General features: G+C 38.1%; 1 protein-coding gene across 3 annotated transcripts in view; it reads left to right on the plus strand.

Moving 5' to 3' along the window:
* The window catches only part of LOC149132672 (uncharacterized), a 71,991-nt gene that overhangs the window by 45,795 nt on the left and 2,857 nt on the right, over positions 1-23,339 (plus strand). For all 3 annotated transcript variants that reach the window (XM_089362648.1, XM_089362649.1, XM_089362650.1), the window contains one exon: positions 16,701-16,791. In XM_089362648.1, coding sequence (XP_089218774.1) covers positions 16,701-16,791 — 91 coding nt within the window. The remainder of the gene's footprint in view (positions 1-16,700; positions 16,792-23,339) is intronic.

The raw sequence follows: 23,339 nt of genomic DNA on the forward strand, positions 1-23,339 counted from the left end.
GCACATATAACACCATAAAAGTTAAATATCCTAAATAGAAATCTTAACAAAAGACTGTATAAATAACTGCTCGTGAAAATATCCATTTATAACTATCGGAACTGAATATCCATCCCCATCTCGCCAAAAAATCACTTTAAGTAACTTTCCCGGATCTATTCCTTAATCTGACATGGCTTAGGATAGGCAGTATAAATGCACGTGGCATGGGGACATCTTGGAAACTAGGTCCTCTACACAATGATCTACTGTCACTAAGTGTAGATGTAGTGGATATCAGTGAAACCAGACTCCCCGATTTACAAGCGTTCATGCTCATTTTCTGTGGATACGAGATCTATTTACCCCATGTTAACCGGGGAACAGGGTATGAGTGGTGGATCTGCGGTATCGTTCCAGAGAGGCCTCGATCTCAAGATAAGGATTATCTGCCTGGATCCTGGATGCGAACAGTAGTGACGGGGATTTCTTCAGAGGTCTAAGGGTTTTCCTAAGAATGTCTCAACCTCTAGGGTTAGTGGGTGATTGGAAAGCTGTTTAAGAGTCACGTTTGGATTATGTAGGGCTAGTTAATAGAAGAGGAGGTGGTAAAATCCTCGCAAACCTTCTCAGAAATTTCCAACTGTCTGATAGGTACCAACTAGATTTCCCGGATATGTCAATGTCGATGTGGACGAATCTCATTGGGTCATCCAAACGGTATCTAGACGGTATTCTGTAGGCCAGTAGATGTTTCAAACTGGTCAATTACACAGACCACACTTTTATGATCTGTACAGTCAACCTAGATAGGCTTAGAAAGTAGAGACCCGGTCACTGAAAGCTGAATGCGTCTTTCCCAGCGTGCCAAGCTTACCGAGACCAGATTAGAGAATTAGTTAAGCTGGCGTTTGACGGGAGTAATCGTCAACAACAAATAGTGATTTGCCTAAAATAGGCAATTAGTGTAGGTTCAGTTAGGTTTAGTAAGGCATTAGTGATAGAAAGAAATAAAATAGAAGGTACTTAGAAACTTAAAAGAGGCGCTCTGGACCAATTCTTCGATGCAAAACACGAAGGCTGCATTGTCAGAGCTAAGACAAGAAAGAAGGAAATCCGCTCGATAGGCCCGAGTAGCAGAGACGCAACGTGGAAACGAAGTCACAATTCGGTCTTTGGTGGACCAAAATGGGTGCATGTTACTCGAGCCTGAGCCGGTGAGTACGACATTTCAGCAGTACTTCGCCCAACTGTTTGGGGCAAATGACAGTCCGGAACGCAGGATAGACTTAAGTGCCTATCACGATGGCATGTCACGATTCTCGGCAAGTGGGTGAAGTGTTGCTAAATGCCGATTACAGCAGCGGAAATACGAAATGCGATCACTGGCTTCACGTTGGGTAAAACCCCTGGTTTGGATGGTCTGTCCTACAATCTTTACTTTAATATGCCATACTTATTTGACAGCCTTTTAGCAAATATCTATAGCAACTGGCAGCAGAACGGGAGAATTCCTAGTTCTGTGAGTCGAGGAGCGGTGGCGCAGCTAAGAAAGGGCCTTAACAAGGGGATCAAATAGAAAATTTTAGGCCCATAATGCTGTTGAACGCAGATATCAAAATTTTGGCCAAGGTCTTAGGAAAGAGATTGGCACTTCTTGTTGAAGAACTGATTGATGCGCAAACATGCGCAATCCCCAGCAGATCCATCCGCAACAACCTCCACTTCATGCAATACATCATAGATAGGGTGAGAGAAGAAGCTGGTATAGGAGGGTTCTGATCAATTTGGATCAGTCTAAAGCCTTCGACAGAGTCGACCACCAGTACTTGGTGGCCGTTCTCACAGCGGCCGGTTTCGGTCCCGTTTTCCGTTGCTGGGTCGCTGCAATCTGTTCGGTAGTTCGGATGAACGGTTACCTATCGGAACCATTCAGCTTCTTGCGACTCGGTCCATCAAGGGTGTCTGCTCTCGTCTCTTCTGTATGTGCTGGCTCTAAAGCCACTACAGCGGAAATTGGAAGCGTTGAGAGGCATCCTATGCGATCTAGGACTTGAGAGAACCGTGTCGGCATACGGGGACGACGTCACCACCATAGTGTCGAACAGCAGGCATATACACCTGGTCGGCATTGCTGTAAAAGATTACCAGGCGGTGACAGGAGTAAAGATTAACCAAGAAAAGTCAGTGGACTTGCAGCTCGGCACCTGGAGAAGCAAGTCCATGCCGTCTAATAACGTTGAGACAACACCAACACCATTTTCACCAGCACTACTACAAAAACCAACACAAATTACAACACCAGGTTCCACAAGTACTACCAACCTTACAGCCATAGACACAAACAATATAAAACTTATAAAACACTTAAAAGATAACACAGACACCACAAAGAAAGTCTTTCCGACACACAACACACCACCACCACCACCACCACCACCATACATGCAAATTAAAAAAAATTCCGCAGAATACACACAGCACTTTAAAAGATAAATTTCTTAAAGCTGTTGGGTTGTTTCAGAAAACTTTCTCGAAACGACTGTACAAAAATCTACTCGTTGAAACACCCTCACCAGAGAACAAGGGGGCCACCCCGTCAAAAAACAGCGGTAAGTGGCGCTCTCCTCCGCCTTTAATATTTTTCTTGTTTCAGCATAGTCGTGCTCAAAATTGGTTGTTTAAATGCTCGGGGCTTCGGGGTCACCTTGGAAACAAGATCACCTAAACGATCTGAGGTCCTTTTAATTGTGGGGTAGCAGCCATTAGGGAAACCAGACTTTCCGACCCGCAGGAAAAAGCCTCACAAACCTGCTCACACGCCCGAATCCATCGTGAAGATCACCCCGCCTCCTTCCTTTGGCCGGGAAGGACAGGTAATTTTCTCTGTCTGGTGGCTATGGTGAAAGAGGTCGTGGGGTGGACGCGATTGAAAAGGTTGAAGACGGGCACTTTCCTCTTCGGCCAAGGCCTATTCGACTTTTTCAGGTTGCACCTGAAAAAGAAAGTTAAAAGGTGGGTGAATGTGGAAAGGATGGCCCGTGTGAATGGGCCTACCCCAAGTCTGCGCCTGTTGGCTGGATGGAATGGAGAGGAGAGGAGTGCCTATCTGAGGTGTTTATGGTGTTCGGAGGTCCAAAATGTGTGGGGCTCTTTGGTCATCTCGGGGGAACTCCCCCCTATTAGGGAATTATATTGTTTAATTTGACTTGTTAATTACTGTGTTTTTTTATGTTTACTCGCCTTTTAACCCCACAAGTCAGTGAGCTTGCAACTCGTCAACAGGAGAGGCACATCCAATATTTTGCTCTGTCAAGTCCATACTTGTTGCAAAGTGTCCAATGGACAAGCTTGGCTATAATGTCATGGCATCTCTTATATTCCTTCAGGGCTAGTGGCGTACATTGGCTGGTAATATGCCATTCGGTTTCACCGTTTTGTCCACACATTCTGCACTTATCATTTTCTGCTGTGTTGTCTATTCTGTATTTTATGTAGTTTGTTCTTAGTGCTTGCTCTTGAGCAGCACAGATTAGAGCCTCCATTTCCGGTTTTAAATCACTTTTAGTCATCCATAGCCATCTTTTTTCTCTGTCTGTCTTATCTTCAATATCCCTAAAATTGACCATGCATTCTTTACTTTACCCACCTATTTTCAGTTTCATTCGTTTTCAATTTCTTGTATAGTGCTTTATCTTTGCAATCTTTCATTCTGCACAAGCCTGACCCTCTTACTTCTAATAATAGCGGATCTGTGGCATTTTCATACCATGCTATGTTGTTTTCTTCTGCTCTAACGCTGTGTTTGCATCCATTAAGTCCTCTTCCCCCTCTTTTTCTTGGTACATACAGTCTGTCTGTGTCACTTTTTGGGTGGAGTGACCCATATCTAGTTAGCAACTTCCTTGTCTTTCTGCCTAAGCTGTTTAGTTCGTCTACTGTCCATGCGATTATCCCTGCTCCATATCTAAAGAGTGAAGCCGCCCAGGTATTGATAGCTTCAATATTATTCCGTCCGTTTAATTTCGACTTAAGGATCAGTCTCAGTCTGCGCAAGTACTCCACCTTAAATTTTTCTGTCATTTCTTTCTCCATCAATTCATCCATTTCCAAAATTATTATTATTATTATTGTTCAGTAGTTTTATTTTTATAACGTGCTTTCACTTCACTACCGAGCGCAGCTCTGTGCGCCTTGGGTATGTGCTGTGGTTTGCTGTGGTGCTCTTATGTTTACTGTATTGAAAGTGTTTTGCGTAGAATGTGTGCAGTACCCAGTAGTGCAATTTTCTGTATGTTATATATATTTGTAAGTCCTGGTGTTTTTGTTATATATTTGTCTGAATATTTTTTTTATTATACCTAAGGCACCTACTATGATAGGAATTGTTTCTGTTTTCAGATTCCACATTCGAGTTATCTCTATTTCCAGGTCTTTGTATTTTGAAAGTTTTTCCATTTCTTTTACAGAAACGTTGTCATCTGCTGGTATTGATACATCAATTAGAAAGCATTTTTTTCTTCATGATCTTTGACAACTATATCTGGTCTATTTGCCTTAATTTCTCTATCTGTGTGTATTGGCATATCCCAGAGTATGGTTGCTTTCTCGTTTTCTGTGACCTTTTCTGGCGTGTGATTATACCATCTTTTTTCTGTTGTTATTCCATAGTGTTGGCATAGCTTCCAGTGTATATAGGTCCCAGCTCTGTCGTGTCTGTGAATATATTCCTTCTTAGCCAGGACTGGGCAGCCAGAGATAATATGATTTATTGTTTCTTGTCCATCTCCACATATTCTACAGTTACTTGTTATATTTCTTTTCATTGTGTGTTTTTGGTAATTTCTGGTGGGGAGGCTCTGGTCTTGTGCAGCAATTAAAAATCCTTCAGTCTCTGCTTTGAGTCCTGAGCTTCTCAGCCATTGCTGGGATTTTTCTCTGTCTATTTCTTTCGCATTTAGTTTAACCCAGTATTTACCATGTAGGGGCTTTTCTTGCCATCGTTTTATCGTGGTCCGTTGCTGTTCTAGTTTTAGTTTGGATTTCATTTGTTTTATAGCTTTTCTTCTTCTTCTTCTTCTTCTTCTTCTTCTTCTTCTTCTTCTTCTTCTTCTTCTTCTTCTTCTTCTTCTTCTTCTTCTTTTTATTCTTCTTCTTCTTCTTCTTCTTCTTCTTCTTCTTCTTCTTCTTCTTCTTCTTCTTCTCCTTCTTCTTCTTCTTCTTCTTCTTCTTCTTCTTCTTCTTCTTCTTCTTCTTCTTCTTCTTATTATTATTATTATTATTATTATTATCATCATCATCATCATTATAGAGTGAGAGAGCAGTGCATGCCATCAAAGTGACACTGGAGTAAAATATACGAAGCTCTGTATACCCATCATGACTACTCGTCTGCTAAGGGTACACCAGGCACATGCATCGCAGCCATATGTGCGCGACATGCTGATCTCATATCAAGATAAACAGCGCATGACCTTGCAGGTGGTGGCTCAGTTTGGATTTTCTTCTAGTCGAGTAGCCCATCCCGCTCAAAAGGTCTCTGAATAAAGGTTGTTTAAGGATATTGAATGAAACATCAATGTTTACAGAAACTCCAAAGAATTCGTCTCAACACCACTACTTCTGCTCGTGATCAGAGATGCACATATCATCAGCCACTAGGGGACATGCTCAAGTGGTTAAGGTCAAGCAACTGATAAGCAAATCTGTGGTATTGAGCAGAGTATTTGCTGTAGCCCATCTTTTATACCATTATTATTATTATTATTATTATTATTATTATTATTATTATTATTATTATTATTATTATTATTATTATGTTTTTTTTTCTTCTTTCTTCAAATTTTTCCCCATTTCTCGCCGAGTGTTTTCCGTACACCTAGGGCAGAGAAACGTTGTATGCATTCCCAATTTACACACGCAAATTCATAGGTAAAACATGTATTTAAGAAAAAAAAAATCATGAATGGATGTTGTTTTCACAGCGATAATGCTCTTCTTAGTACATGAGTCGTTCCAGTTAGCACGATTTTTTGCACCTCCTGTAGAGATGGTAAGCCTGGTATCATTTTCAAATAGATTTCAGTACCTTTTTTTTATCATTCCTAGAGATCCTACAATCACTGGTATGGTAGTCGCCTTGAGGTGCCACATTTTTTCAATTTCTACGAGCAAGTCTTTATATTTACTGATCTTGTCAAATTCTTTCGCCGCTATATTATGATCACAGGGAATACTCATGTCAATTAATAAACACGTCTTCTTTGTCTGATCTTTTATGATAATATCCGGTTTATTAGCTTTTATAGTCTTGTCGGTATGTACGGAGAAGTCCCAGAGAATCGATACATTTTCTCCCTCAGTCACAGCTTCAGGATGGTGTTTATACCATTTGTCAGCGCTTTTGATTTTATAATGCTGACATATTGTCCAGTGTAAATACTGGCCAACTCTGTCATGTCTTGCTTTATATTCTACAGGTGCTAACACTCTACACCCTGAGATTAGGTGGTCTATAGTTTCAATTGCATCGTTACAAAATCGGCATTTTGGGTCAGCTCCATTTTTTATCACATTGGCTTGGTAGTTCCGGGTTAATAAGCTTTGGTCTTGAGCAGCCAATATGAAACCTTCACTCTCTGCTTTTAGCCCTGAACTTCGTAACCACTGACGCGTGCGTTTCTGGTCGACATCAGCTTGTTTGCTACGAGCCACATACTTGCCATGCAGAGGTTTCTGTTCTCATCTGCTAGCTAATTTGTCATGTGCTTTTGTCTTTGCAATTAATTTTATTTTCTTTGCAGCAGCAGTTGGCGCATTTCCTTCAACCTGATCAAGCTGGTGGGTATCTAAGAGTTCGGTAGCGAATTCTTTGCTCTCTTTCAGAATAGAGTGAAGTCTTTTCGGTCTTTCATGTTTTTCAACAAGTTTCAGCATCCAATCGCTGGTTGTTTCAAGGTATTTGGCCAGTCCAATTGTGGTGGTTTTGTACGTAAGTTCAAGCTGGATCAAGCCTCGACCTCCCTGAGCTCTGGGGAGGTAAAGACGATCCACGTCTGCCTTTGGATGGTGCATCTTATTACAAGTCAGTAGCTTGCGGATTTTTCTATCAATTCTGACTATTTCACTGGTATTCCAGTTAAGCACATTGAAGCTATAAAGAACAACTGGGACTGCTAAGGAATTTATGGCTAACACCTTATTATAAGCATTCAGCTCAGACTTCAGAACTGCTCGAACTCTTCTATAACATTCCTTCCTAACCTTCTCTTTCATGCTTGCATGCTGGATACCAGAGCCTTCATTTATTCCTAGGTATTTATATGTTTGTTCCTGCTTAAGTTCTTTTATTACTGTTTCGACATCTAATTCTATTGAACTTGACTTTACTAGTTTCCCTTTCTTAAAAGTGGCTTTGGCACACTTTTCAAGGCCAAACTCCATCCCGATATCATCACTGAATCCTTTCACAGTATGTAATAGTCCCTGAAGCTCTTCATCATCTTTGCCATATAGCTTTAAATCATCCATATAAAATAGATGGCTTATTTTCTTGTTGTCAATTTTATAGCCATACCCTGTTCTATTCAGTTCACTTGAGAGTGGTATCAGTGCTATGCAGAAAATTAGTGGTGAGAGCGAGTCACCCTGGAAAATGCCACAGTTTATGCTAATATTGTTTGAGTGCAATGCTCCATTAGAATGATATAATTGCAGCTTCGTGTTCCATAGGGACATGTTATACTTTAAAAAATCTGAAATCACAGGAGAAATTTTGAAAATGTCCAGCGATTTCAGAATCCACGAATGTGGTATGCTGTCAAAGGCTTTTTTATAATCAATCCATGAAGAGCTGAGATTTCTGCGCTTGTTATGGCAGTTCTCAAGGATCATGCGATTAATTAAGAGCTGATCTTTGCATCCGTATGAGCCTCGTCTGCATCCTTTTTGTTCAGTGGGAAAGAGGTTATTCTCTTCCATAAACGAATATGTTTTCTCCACTAGAATAGATGTCAAAATCTTATAGATAGTAGACAAACATGTTATAGGCCGGTAGTTTTTTTGATCTTTGGTTTCGTTATTTTTCGGGAGGAGGTAAGTAATACCATTTGCCATCCAATGGGGAGTTTTTTCTGGGTCTTTCATAATACTATTAAATAGTATTACTAAGATTTTGTGTGCGGACGAGAGTGATGAGAGCCAGAAATTTGGTACTCTATCAGTACCAGGGGATTTCCACTTATGAGCCTTCGTTAGTGCCCTCCTTAGGTCAGCGACTGAGATGTCTTCCCATACCTGTTCTTGTAGATTTTTGTAGGCATCTTGGGTGCGTTTGATCCAGTCTGCATTTTCATTGTATGGTTTCTCATCACTCCAGATCCCTTTCCAGAAGTTTTCAACTTCTTCTATTGGGGGTGGGTTTTCAATGGTTATTTTTTCTTTCCCTATGTCCCTGTAAAATGATTTAGCATTGGATTTGAACATCTTATTTTGCCTGTAGAATCTGATTCTTTTCTCAAATCTGCGTATTCTCTGAGCCTTCGCTTGAACTTTCTGTTTCAGTGTTTCATTCGCTGACATTAGTTCTTCTCTTGTTGAGAGTCCATATTTCCTCACGATCTTCCTGCTTTTTCTTGATTTTATATCATTTCCAGAGATTAGCTCAGTTAATATTGATATCTCCCTTCGCAACGATTCAATCTCAGTTTCAATTCTACTCCTCCAGTTTGATTTTCTTTTCGAATTTGGTATTGTTGGTTTTTTGGGTGTTAAACAGCGTCTTTCAATTACCTTAGCAACAGAGTAGATAATTTCATTTAACTTATTAAGATCGGGTTTTAGTTGTTGTATGATCTCTTGTGTAACACAGTTGCCAATTTTTATTTGTGTTTTATGTTGGTGTGCATTTGGGAGTTTATGGAGTGGTTCCCTATCATTCATATTTGCATGCCTTACAACTGCAAGCTCATTCAGAACTTCCTGCTTCATTTCAGTGATAGATTTTCTGTGTTGTTCAGCAAATATGTGGTCTTCAAATTCTGTTTCGACATCATTTTCCTGGCTGTTTTTCCTAGGGTCATTATATTCTCCTTTTTCTTCAAGCTCTTGAGTGGTTTCGGCAGATGGTCGCCTTTCAGTCAATTCTTGTGGTCCTGCATTCCTCTCCTCTGCTTCGTTATTTCTTTCCTGGCTTATATTTAGGTCATTCTCTACCAGTTTTTTAATAGAGGTTAATTCTGCATCTGTGAGTCTGGTATTTCTGAAGATATCTCTTCTAACATTTGCTAATCTGTTTTCGTCTAGATTTGGTCTGCTAGCTGGATTCCGGCTCCTCCAAATTCTGTAGGACTTTGCGGTGTGTTTCTCTTGGGTTGGCCTACTTAATGCAAAGTAATAAGCGTACATTACTTCTTTATATTCTTCCCGGTTCCATTTAATTCTTTTACATTTTTGATTTTGTGGTCGTTGTGGTAGTGAACTTTGGGGGCTTAATTTGGGACAAATCCCGTCTAAGTGACCTTCCAGGTTCGTATTCGGGGAAGATATTCTGCCATTTGAAAATTTTTCGTCGTCAGGCTGACAGATTCCTGACTGGCGTGCTTCCATTATAACCATTGGACAAGCGATTTGGTGTACTGTTTGAAATTTTTTTTTAAGTAAAGTTAAATTATAATTAAAGTTTCATTTTTTTAAAAATTTTATTTTACAAATATATTCATCATTAGCAGCAGCAGCATCACCACCACCACCAGTAGTTGTAGTAGTAGCAACAACATCACTATCAGCAGCAGCAGTGGTAACAGCATATCAGCAGTACCAGTGGCAGTAGTAGCAGCAGCAGCGGTAACAGTAGTAGCAGCAGCAGCGGTGGCAGCAGTAGTAGTAACAGCAACAGCAGCAGTGGTAGTAATATCAGTAGTAGTGAAAGCAGCAGCAGTGGTAGCAGCAGCAGCAGCAGAGGTAGCAGCAGCAGCGCAGTAGTGGTAGCAGCAGCAGTAGTAGTAGCAGTAATAGCAGCACCAGTAGTAGTAGCAGTAGTAGTAGTAAGAGCGGCTCATGTATTTTTTTTCTCTCCCTTTTTTGAGTGGAATGGGATGGGATCGGTCAAAAAGAGTTCAAATGTTTACTACTACTAGCAGCAAACAATAGCAACAGTGACCTTGACCTTAAGAAAAATTAAGGACGGGCCGACTTACTCTGTTCTGTATTTAGTGGGAGAAAAGTGCGACGACGTTCTCGGGGAAATTCTAGGCATCGAGGATAATCAGCTAAGCAGTCTGTTCAGGAGAACTTTCGGGCCGGGGCCCATGGATAATTTCCAAAGGTCCCTCGCCTGGCAGTGCTACCGAGGTGCGCTACCTGTTCGAGATAAACTCTACCGACATGGAAGTGCCGTCAACCGGGCCTGCCCGAGGTGCGCTCAGGACGACGAAACCGTTCTGCACGCACTCGTCCAGTGCCCGAGCATTGCTGACCTGTGGGTCTATATCGAACAGCTACTGTCACGTGTAGGATGGATCCGGCTATCAGCTGGATCCATCGTGAGAATTGACCCGCCGACCTCCTTTAACCAGGAGGGCAAGGCAATTTTCCTATGCCTAGTGGCTGTAGCGAAAGAGGTGATATGGTGGACCCGTTTGAAAGGGTTAAAGACAGACACTTTCCTCTTTGGCCAAGGCCTCATCAACTTTTTCAAGTTCCACTTGAAAAGGAAGATGAGAGTAGAGAGGGAAGTGCTGTCTCATAGCAAATTCGTTGAAAGATGGGTGACTGTTGGAAAAATGGCCAGTATAAACGCACCAATTCTGAGAATACACCTGTAGAAAAAAAAAAAAAAGGTAATGTAAAAGGAGAAAGGGCTCTATACCCCTTTCTTATTTTTTCTGACCAGGCTCCCGTGGTTTTATGGGTTTTTCCACGTGTAACCTTTCCTTTTTCGAAGCGCCTCCCCCTTTGGGAGTTCTACTTATTTATTTATCTATTTATTTATCTATTTATTTATTATATCTTTCTCCGTTTTCTTCCTCTGTTTAGACGAACTTTCCTACCTTTTCGGACAAAACCTTTTGTAACCTTCGTCCTGTCTTTGTCTTTATATGTCTTTAATTGATATTAGCCCTTGTGGCCAATAAAACGAATTAATTATTTGTGAATAGAGAAGTTGTGTTCGACCAGAGAGAATTTATTATTATTATTCCACGTGCATTTCTGTTATTGCACATTTCGGCTAGTCAAGGAGAAAATAAAGATAATATTGTAGAAATTAAAGTTGACTTTTCTAGAGATGTTCTTTTGTATGTCCAGTTAGAGAAAACAGTTGTGTTTTGGCAATAAAAAAAGATGTTTACATTTCTGAATACTCGGGGAGAAAGGAAAGAAAAAACAAGAGGAGTCAAATTTTCACAGAAAGTTTTAAGATTCACCGAAGATGGTCTTTTGTATGTCCACACAGAGAAAACTAATGTTTTTAGAATTAAAAAAAAATGTATGTTTACTTTTTTACTTTTTCGGATACTCAAGGAGAGACGAAAGGATGAGTGTTCACAACAGTGGTGGATATCAAAGTTTGTGTGTTTTAAAACTGTAGATATGTAAATTTCTTAACTTATTTTGAAGGGAATTTTAGATACTCACAGGATATGTATATATTGTGTTGTATATATTGTATATATTGTATATATTATTATTATTATTATTATTATTATTATTATTATTATTATTATTATTATTATTATTATTATTATTATTATTATTATTATTATCATCATCCAGTAGTCTTGTTTTTATCACGTGTTTTCACTTCACTACCGAGCGCAGCTCTGTGTGCCTTGGGTATGTGCTGTGGTTTGTTGTGATGCTCTTATGGTTACTGTATTGAAAGTGTTTTACGTAGGATGTGTGCGGTGCCTAGCAGTGCTATTTTCTGTATGTTATATATATTTGTTAGTCCTGGTGTTTTTGTTATGTATTTGGCAGAATATTTTTTTATCGTACCTACTGCGCCTATTATGATAGGAATTGTTTCTGTTTTTAGACTCTACATTCGAGTTACCTCTATTTCCAGGTCTTTATATTTTTAAAGTTTCTCCACTTCTTTTAGAGAAACGTTGTCATCTGTTAGTATTGATACATCAATTAGAAAGCATTTTTTCTTGATGATCTCTGACAACTATATCTGGCCTATTGTCCTTAATTTCTGTGTGTATTGGCATATCTCATAGTATGGTTGCTTTCTCAATTTCTATGACCCTTAGTGGCGTGTGCCTATGCCATCTTTTTTCTGTTGTTATTCCATAGTGTTAGCATAGCTTTCGGTGCATATAGGTCCCAGCTCTATCATGTCTGTGAATATATTCCTTCTTAGCCAGGACTGGGCAGCTAGAGATAATATGATTTATTGTTTCTTATCCATCTCCACATATTCTGCAGTTACTTGTTATGTTTCTTTTCATTATATGTCTTTGGTAATTCCTGATGGAAAGGCTTTGGTCTTATGCAGCAATTAAAAATCCTTCAGTCTCTGCTTTGAGTCCTGAGCTTCTCAGCCATTGTTGGGATTTTGCTTTGTCTATTTCTTTTGCGTTTAGTTTAACCCAATATTTGCTATGAAGGGGCTTTTCTTGCCATCGTTTTATCGTGATCCGTTGCTGTTCATAGTTTTAGTCTGGATTTCAATTGTTTTATAGCTTTTGTTGATTCTTCTTTTTCTTCATAGTTGTTAGGTAGTATGACTTCTTGTTTGTAGTTGTTAGTTTCCTTAAAGACTGAAAACAGTTTTTTGTTTTGCTCGTGTTTTGTGGCTATCTGTATTAGTTTTCCTTGCTTCTGAAATAGGTATTTTTGTAGTCCTATGGTGGTTGTTTTGTAATAGTTTTCTAGCTGTATTAGGCCTCTAGCACTTCTATGCAATGTATATATAACCTTTCTATGTCAGATTTTGGGTGGTGCATCCTAAATCATGTCATTATTCTTCTTGTGTTCCTGTCTATTTTTATTAGTTCATTTAGTGTCGATTTAAGGATATCGTAGCTGTAACTTATAATTGGGACAATATATACAACATTTTTGTTGTATATATTTTGCAAAAAAACCCGTAAAATTATAGAAATCTTGTTAGAGGGTTTAGTTGAATTGCAAAAACAACATCAATAACTCAAAGAACATCAAGAACAACAAATGTTACAGCAAAACCCGTATTCATTTATTTTTCCAAATACGTGCCGTTTGCGGCGTTGCACCCGGTCAGTAAAGAGCTAGAAAGACTAGAAAGTCTAGCTATAATTGAAAAAGTCAACCATTCAAACTGGGCAGCTCCGACGGTTTATGTAAATAAAAAAAATAATGAACTAAGAGTATGTGCGGACTTTTCAACTGGATTAAATGACTGTTTAGTCGAACACAATTATCCATTATCAAGCCCAGAAGAAGTTTTCTCAAAACTAAATGGAGGAAAATTTTTCTCGAAGTTAGACCTCCTGGAGGTCTATGTACAGAATGTATAAATTCAAGTGACTTCTTTTTGGAGTGAAAGTGGCACCTGCCATATTCCAGCAAGTGATGGACGCAATGTTAAATGATTGCAGCTTCGTTATCGCTTACCTCGATGATATTTTGATAAAGAGCGAGACAGTGGAGCAACACTTCGAACATATTAAAAAAGTATTTGGAAAAATAAATGAATACGGGTTTAGATTGACTGAGGAAAAGTGTAAAGTTTTGATGAAAAAGATCAAATATTTGGGTCAAGTAATTGACGAAAGGGAACGAAGGCCAGGCCCAACAAGGGCGACGGCAATACGGAATATGCTTCTCTCAACCAATGTCAAATTGTTAAAAATATTTTTAGGCTTGGTAAACTACTATCAAGTGTACATCCCGAATATACGCAACACAAGGGTTCCAGTAAACGAGCTGTTAAAAAAGGATGCTAAATGGTTTTAGTTAGAAAAATGCCAAAAGGCATTTGAGGAACTAAAATGCATGTTCACTTCAAACTTATCGCTTACACACTTCGATCCAAAGTTGGAAACGATACTGGCAACAAATGCTAGTGAGTACGAGGTAGGTGCCGTACTCCTACACAAATGTGAAGATGGCAGCCAAAAGATCATAGCTTACGCGTTAAGGACACGATTGCCAGCCGAAAGAAATTATAGCCAAATTGAAAAAAGCATTGGCGATTATATTTGGCATAAAAAAAGTTCCACAGGTTTATACATGGTAAACGGTTTAGACTACAAACAGACCATCGCCCGTTGCTAACGATTTATGTATCCAATAAAGAAATCCCAGCACATAAGCAAACAAGTTGCAGCGATGGGGCACCATACTACTAAACGACGACTACGCAATGGAATATTTACCTTCGAAAAAGCTAGGACATGCTGACGGCTATCCAGGTTAATACCCAGAAATGGCGAACGATTCGAGGACACAGTAATAGTAGCCATAAGAGCCGAAGGAGAAATTAAACACATAATGTGGAACATTGTACAAGAGTTACCAATAACTCTGGAGGAGATAAAGAGAAGCGTCAAAAGACAAGTTCATTAATGAAATAAAAAACAAAAAAAATCTCTGTGGTCAGCATATGAAAATAAAAGAAGGTTCGGGTAAGGAAAAACAAAACATATATTCAACATGCGACGGCGTACTGATGTATGGCCAAAGGGTAGTGATACTCTACAAAAAGGAATGTTGAAAGAATTCCACATTGGACATCAGAGGGTTGCAAGGATGAAAGCGCTTATGCGCAGTTATGTGTATTGACCGAAGATGGACAAGGAAGTTGAACACGTAGTAAAAGGCTGCAGAGGATGTGCTCTGGCAGCAAAACTGCCTACTCAAAAATGGGAGTCTTGGCCACAAGTAAAAAGTCCATCGATAAGACTATACACTGATTTCGTGGGTCCGTTAAATGGTTATTATTACTTAGTAGTAGTTGACAGTTTTACAAAATGGCCGGAAATTGTTAAGTGCAAAAGACCAACTTCCGAAACGTTAACAAATATTTTGCACGAATTATTCGCAAGATTCGGCATCCCAAACGTGACTGTATCTGATAATGGAACGTTATATTTTAGTGAATGATTGTGTACTTGCACGTGTATACGTTTGAGAGAGCGAGAGAGGAAGAGGTAGAGAGAAGGGGAGAAAAGAATAGAGAAAGAGAGGAAGGGAGAACGGAAGACAGTTATAAAATAGCAATGCGTGCACGTGCTTATATAAGAAAGTTGTTCATGGTGGCACTCCGTCGATTACGACGTCGAGGGTTTCAGTTGATCCGATCAACGGAACAGCCTGCTCGTGAAATTAACGTTCAAGTGGCTGAGTACTCCACAGACACGTGTACCCTTAACGTAGTTCTCGGGGATATTCAGCGTGACACAGCGTGACAAGGCTGACCCTTTGAACCACAGGCACAACAGAAACAGGAAGTAAGAGTGAGAGAAAGTTGTGGTGAAAGAGTACAGCAGGGTTCGCCACCATCCCCTGCCGGAGCCTCGTGAAGCTTTAGGTGTTTTCGCTCAATAAACACTCAACGCCCGTGATCCTGTGACAGCGAGTCCGCTGCCCTAACCACTGGGCCATTGCGCCTCTCTTTCTCTCTCTCTCTCTCTCTGTATATATATATATATATATATATATATATATATATATATATATATATATATATATATATATATATATATATATATATATATATATATATAAGAAAGACACACAAACTAAATCTTATATGTATAATGTTGATGTGTGTATGTGTTTCTGTGTATGTTGTTGTCACAGATCACGTATGTGTGCTTGTGTGTGTTTTTACGTTTCTATGTTATGAAAAATATGTTAGAGGTAGAAGGATACACGAAAACTATTAAATGGGAGAGAGGAAGAAGAAAGAAGTCTTTGTATGTATCACTTTCTCTCTCTCTCTCTCCCTCTCTCATTCTTACTCTCTATATTTTATGTTGAGCGCGTGATCGATGAACGCCGCTACAGGAAGAAGGGAAGAAATATAAAAATTGCTAGAAACAACAGCTAAATCGCCCTTAAATCACACAAAGTAAACGGAATTTAAAAAATCTATTTACTGCACTGGAAAGTTCACATCGAAAAAATTCCATTGATGCAAAAGTTTTTACGAAAAAGTGGAAAATGTGGATTTCTATAAACTTTTTAAAAGGCTTCATACAGACACATATCTTCAGCTTTATATATTAAAATATATGAGAAATTATAATAAGCACAAGTTTGTAATATTTGTTCCCAACATATGTTCTCCCGTTATGGTTATTAGTATCCTCTGTAGAGGATGATACAAGATCATTTGGATGCTGAACCACTACAGTCCATCAGGGGAACACTTTGTTGCATTTGCAACGTCCATGCAGAGGATTAACTACAATGGTAAAACGTACGTAGGGAATAAATGACATAAAACTTGTTTATCATAATTTTTCCTACATTTTCTATGTACGTCACAACTGGTAATAACAACCACGTACAGTAGTAACTACATCACATTACTGGAAGTAGACCGGAAGAGTTTCGCTTGCATGTAGTGAAAGAACTATCTCGGTTGCTTTTTGTAGACATATCTTTACTGATTTAGTTATTGTTTTTTGTCAATGATATTAATGATGAGGTTAAATTGTAAAGTGGTAGTAATTACTGTAAATGTGAATAAACTCTTATAGTCTCTAAATTTTACTGTCTCCCTCTAGCTTAACTTCACGTGTATCACAAAGGACTGGATTGAAAATTACAAAATTGATCTTGTGCAAAGCAGTGGTCATTGTGCTGCGACTATGGTCCGTAAGTATAGTTCGAAAGGTGTCAGTCACAAGAGAGTCGGCTAGACTGGTGCTTTAAAATATTTGTTCCGGCTCTCTGCATTCAAATTCTATTGAGGACAAGTTTATCATTTATCCATTCAAGGTCGACGAATAAAGTACCTGTCAAGTACTGGGTTCAATTTCACACACACTCTCTCTCTCTCGCTCATATATATGTATGTGTGCGTGTGTGTGTGTGTGTGTGTGTATTAGAGATAGAGAGAGACAGACAGACAGACAAAAAGATAGATAGAGAGAGAAAATCGAACCTAGTACTTGTACTTTATTCATTGATCTGGAATGGACAAATGATAATGTCCTCAACAGAATTTGAACTCTGAGTGTAGAGAGCTGGAATAAATATCTCAAAGCAGACACTTTAGCCACACACACACACACACACACAAACTTATTAGTAGCCCTAATAATGTAAACATTATCGATGAGCCAGACTTACTGTATGTTTTTTAAATTTATTTATGCGCTCATTGGTTGCGAAATAGTGTCAGAGGGAAAAATCCCTTTAAAAGCCGAGTGTTGAGAAAAACTGAATACCTCAGACTAGTGAAGACAACGCGCCTCGAAGACGATCGGAAACCGTGGATATTGATATTGTGCTGTTTTTGCAGCTCTTCGGCATCGTGTACTCAAGTCACCTCGGAACGAATTGCAATTGCTAGTCTGAGGCATATACGCAAATAGTGTCGAGTCAATCTGCTGATGTGCATTGGCTGCGAGATAGCGTCAGAAAGAACAACCCCTTTAAGACGCCGAATGTTGAAAAACACTAAGTTTGTGAATCAAACGAAAGTAGTAGCAATTAACACATTTGGTAGGAGTTACATATATTTCTAAGATGGATGAGTCCTACTCGTTCACGAAACTTTAAGCCATATGGAGCTGAGTCAGACTGTTATTAAAACACGTATACATGCACACACATATGTATGTATGTATGTATGTATGTATGTATGTATGCATGCATGCATGCATGTATGTATGTATGTATGTATGTATGTATGTACGTATGTATGTATGTCATTATTCGGTTTTATCTCAAGATTTCTTGCCAATAGAGAAAGAACCGGTTTCTAACCTAGACCCAAGCCTCCCTCATTGAAATTTCAACATCATAAACAGGGTATGTATGTATGTATGTATGTATGTATGTATGTATGTATGTATGTATGTATGTATATATGTACATAATTGTGCAGATTTGTATGTTTTGCTTTATGTATGTATTCTCATGCATATAATTGCATATTTAAACATGCTCATTATATTTAAATGATAAACTTCTGGAAAGCTTTACAGATTTTTACAGTTCCAGTGATGGAATTAGCTTTCTCCTTTCTGGTTTTGAGAAGCCTAATTTCTCAAGATTGGTATTTAGGCAGTGTGTATGTATGTATGTATGTATGTATGTATGTATGTATGTATGTATGTATGCCATTATTCAGTTTATTTCAAGATTTCTTGCTAATAGAGAAATAACCGGTTTCTAACCTAGATCCAAGGCTCCTTCATTGGAATTTCAACATCAACAACAAGCTATTTTTGTATGTATGTATGTATGTATGTATGTATGTATGTATGTATGTATGTAATTGTGCAGATGTGGATGTTTTACGTATGTATTCTCATGCATATAGTTGCATATCTAGACATGCTCATATATATATTTAAATGATAATCTTCTAGAAAGTTTCACAGATTTTTACAGTTCCAACGATGGATTGGATCTGTAGTCTTCGAATTAGCTTTCTCCTTTCTGGTTTTGAGAATTTCTCAAGATTGGTGTTTGTTTAGGCAGTGTGTTACAATCTCAGGGCCCCAATAATTAAAGTTATAAACCTGAACTTGTAATCTGGATAGAGTAACTGCAGATTTCTCAATAGTTCAGCATAAGTGTTCTCTTTTTCACTGATCTTCAGCTTTATGTTAACATCCGATGGGCAGCTAATTTCCACAATTGTGCACAGTTTCTCTTCTCTATCCCAAATCATATCAGGTCTGTGATGCTTACATTTTATTGAGATCTTCACTGGGACATTCCACCTGTATTCCGTTTTATTATGAGTGGCTATGGTTCTTATTTCTTTGTCCTCGGGATTATCCTTCCGACGGATTTCAGTATAGAGTGTCCTAACTACAACATCATTTCTCATCGGTAGATAATACCGTGATGACATTTTCGGACAACTGCTTATGATGTGGGTGTTATCTTCAGTGTGAACTCCATAAAGTCTGCATCGGTTGTCACATTTTACGGCTGTACCTGCTTCTCTATCTCTTTTGTGCATCAGGTACTTGGTTGATATTTCCTGTTCCTGCATTGCAAACGCATACCCTTCAAAGTGGGAGGTAGTAATCCAGCTATTGGTCCATGACAAACTGCTTTGATGATCGATGTTACTATCATCCTGGAGCTTTCTACAAACATGTCCATGCATAGTCGTCTGCTCATATAGATACATTCTTTCATCTGATGATATGTTGCAGTAGAGTCGTGCGACTTTGGGTATGTATTCTAGGTTATCAGACAAAGTGTTGCTCAAGGAGCTGCCTTCCAAATCTTATGATGTCATCAGCCTCATGTATGTAAACTTAGTCAAGGGATGCACTTCGACACTTGGTGGTTATGTATGTATGTATATAAGTACGTACGTACGTATGTATGTATGTATGTATGTATGTATGTATGTATGTATGTATGTATGTATGTATGTAGTGAAGGCGCGTGGCTTAGTGGTTAGGGCATTCGGCTCATGATCGTAAGGTCGTGAGTTCAATTCCCGGCGACGCGTTGTGTCCTTGAGCAAGACACTTTATTTCACGTTGCTCCAGTCCACTCAGCTGGCAAAAATGAGTAGTACCTGTATTTCAAAGGGCCGGCCTTGTCACATTCTGTGTTACGCAGAATCTCCTTGAGAACTACGTTAGTGGTACACGTGTCTGTGGAATGCTCAGTCACTTGCACGTTAATTTCACGAGCAGGCTTTTCCGTTGATCGTATTAGCTGGGACCCTCGTCGTTGTAACCGACGGAGTACTCTTATGTATGTATGTATGTATGTATGTATGTATGTATGCATGTATGTATGTATGTATGTACGTCAGTCAGTCAGTCAGCTAACGTTTCTGAGGTGCTAACGTTTCTAGGTGCTAACGTTTCTAGGTGCTAACGTTTCTAGGTGCTAACGTTTCTGCCAGGAATTTTGTCGGAGCGCTAACGTTTCTACCAGCTCGCCGCCTTACATACATACATACATACATACATACAGTATATCATTACAATAATATTCTTAATGCCGCAATTTACTCACATGCAGCATCTTTCAGAGCTTGTCGCTAATTCATTTCTTGACCAAAGTAAAACTGTTAACATTTTTGAAGAGGACTGGTTCCTAGCTACATTTTGGCATAAACAAATTGAGATTTGATCCAGTAGAAAAAGTTTACATCAAAATTTGTAGGAACGTTGTAGGAGAGTAAGTAACGCCATCAATCAAGTTTAGATCTAAATAATTTTTTATTTTAAAAGCAAAATATAATTATCTTAGCTTCAATGATAGAAGAAAGAATGAAGAATTTTATAGTTTTGTTCCCATGCAACAAAAGTTTGTATCAAAAAAGTTGTGAGGTAAAATATCATGAAAAAATATAAGTAAGGCAAAAAATTGGATTTAAATATAATTAACTTTTTCATATAAAAAACAAACTATATTTCAATTAATCTCAAATGATAGAGCTCAATTCGAGGGATTTCATGGTATCAATCTCATGCAATGAAGTTCTAAAAGAAAAAAAGTTATGAGTGCTTGTTTCTCAAATTTGAGGATGACAATTTAGTTCTATACTTTTTTTATGAATGTAGTTCTATAAGGGGACTTTTAATACATGTCACAGCGTCATTGAAGAAAGGAAAAATTTATCAACGACTCCGCTAATTGATGCATTTGACACATCATTAATTAGTATAATAGCATAGCCTGGAAAAAATATGGATCACATGGAAAAATGCGAGCAAGCTAAATATTATTTTTAAGATTATAAATAAACCTAGAAAATTACAGTACAAGTTATTAAAATTTTCGTTAAAATATTGCAGTTAAGGATAAAATTTGAATATTAAAAATTATTTGATTAAAATTTACAAAGTAACATTATAATTAAAAAAGGCACCTTCATTTTATTGAAATATTGACACACTAGAACACTTAAAAATGAGAGCCAGAAGTACCAATATAGCTAAAGTTTTATGCAAAGTAGAATAGTGTATATGGTAGGCAAATTCATTATGTAAAAAATAGGCATTGGATCAAGACTAAAAATGTGAAGACTTGGTAATAACTTACACAATAACTCAAGCAAATTTTACTGTGAATTTGTTGTTATAGGTAGAGTTTACTGTAATATATATCTAAATTTTGTATTATTCTATTTATTGTACTAACAAATTATGTACTACTATTATTTTTTAAAACCTATTTTCAAATTTCTAATTATTAATTAATAATTGAAGAAATGAATTTTTTAAAGTGCAAAAATATTTTGAGTTTTTTAGTTTTAATTTCTAAATCTAAATATTTTATTTGAAATTTTATCCTTAGCTGCAATATTTTAAGTAAAAATTTTCTTATTCTGTACTTTACCAGATGTAATAAGTTGTCCTGAACTTTTCCAAGTGCAATAACTTGTCCTGTAATTTTCCAGGTTTATAATCTTAAGAGTGTTATTTCTCTTGCTCGCATTTTTCAATGTAATATATGTATATACAGGGTGTCCATGAATTAACTATCTGTTTCAATGAAATCGGGCAAATATAAAAAGAATAAAAACTGACAGAATTTTATACTTACTTAATTATGATACCAAAACAAATAGATTTATAAATCTTACGTCAAAACCTTATTGAAAATTTCAACATGTGTTCCGTCTGTATGCGTGCAAATTTCAAATCTATCCTTATCATTGCGAAAAACATTTTGAAGCATTTCAGGTGTTATCTCCTGCACTGCTGAATAGTTCAGCTACACTATTACCCCATCCTGGAGATGGAGGTTGAGAAATGACTGCGGCCAAATTGAAAAAATGCTGCCGTGGGCAGATAAATGGGATCCAACAGGAATGAAAGTGGATTATAAAAATTATAAAATTATAAACAGGATAAAAAAATTATACACTTTTAACACATATTAATCATGGTAAACATAAATAAAGTGAGTTTTTAAACAAATTGTTCGATTTCACTGAAATAGTTCATTCTGGGACACCCTGCATGCATGGCTCTAAAGATCAAGAGACAACAAACTGCAAAGACGTTGAGAGCATACTCAAATGCAATATGACAGAATTCTGATAGGAGACTCCTGTTAATATGTCTGTAAATGTAAACGCAAGATAGTAGACGAAGAAAAGAAACTGTGTGATTCATAGTATCAGAAACTAAGTGTCAAGTACAATGTTATGAAATTTTGTTTGTTCCCCTTCCGTTTGGCAACCGGTATTGGTTTGTTTACGACCCCCATAACTTAGCAGTCTGGCATAAAAATCGATAGAATAAGTAACAGGCTTTAAAAAAAGAAAAGGAAAAATAAGCACTGGGTTTGGTTCATTCGACTAAAACGATTTAAGATAGAGACCCATGAAGTAAAAGATACACGCATGCATACATACGCGCGCGCACACACACACACACACACACACACACACACACACACACACACACACACACATATATATATATATATATGTACTTGTGATCGTTTGGGCGTTTATCACAGCAGTAATTGTGAAGCATTGCGCTTCCACAAAACCAGAAAGGACACGACAGATTACGAAATAGTTTTAAACCATTTATATAATTGTGATAATACATACATACATGATGTTTTGCTAGTAGAATGTGTACACACACACACAAATACACACGCGTGTGCGCGCTCACCTTATATCCTTAACAATCTTACATGCTCATTAAGCCGAAGTTCATCTCAGTTTTCAAGGCGTGTAAGTGACTGAGAGTACAATACGTACGTCTAGCATCTTGAACAGGATTTGAATTTGTTGCAGAGTTAACCTCACGCTGTTGCTGATCCTCATTTTTAGCTGAATGAACTGGAGTAGCGTGAAATGAAGTGATTTGCAGAAGAGCAAACACAACACGATACCCATACAAAGATCGAAAGCACGATCTTATGGTTGTGAGTCTAACCATTAGGCCGGGTACCTTCACACATGTGAAACAGAAGTGTTTGATAGTATAAGCGTTTGATAAATAAGTCAATACGGTTAAGGACTCATTGTGCAAAACGGTCCAGAAATTGGATCTACAACATTACAAGCGTAAGCTTAAATCCTGACCACTATTCCACGCACTTTTACTTGACCCTTAATCTACTTAGTCAAAAAAACTACACTTGTCCACAAACACTTTGTCACACTAAGACACGCATTCACACCCAAGCATACGCGTATACTCAATACACACACACACACACACACACACACACACACACACACA

The sequence above is a fragment of the Octopus bimaculoides genome, chromosome 14 (assembly GCF_046866305.1).
Source record: "Octopus bimaculoides isolate indiv1 chromosome 14, ASM4686630v1, whole genome shotgun sequence".
NCBI lineage: Eukaryota > Metazoa > Mollusca > Cephalopoda > Octopoda > Octopodidae > Octopus > Octopus bimaculoides.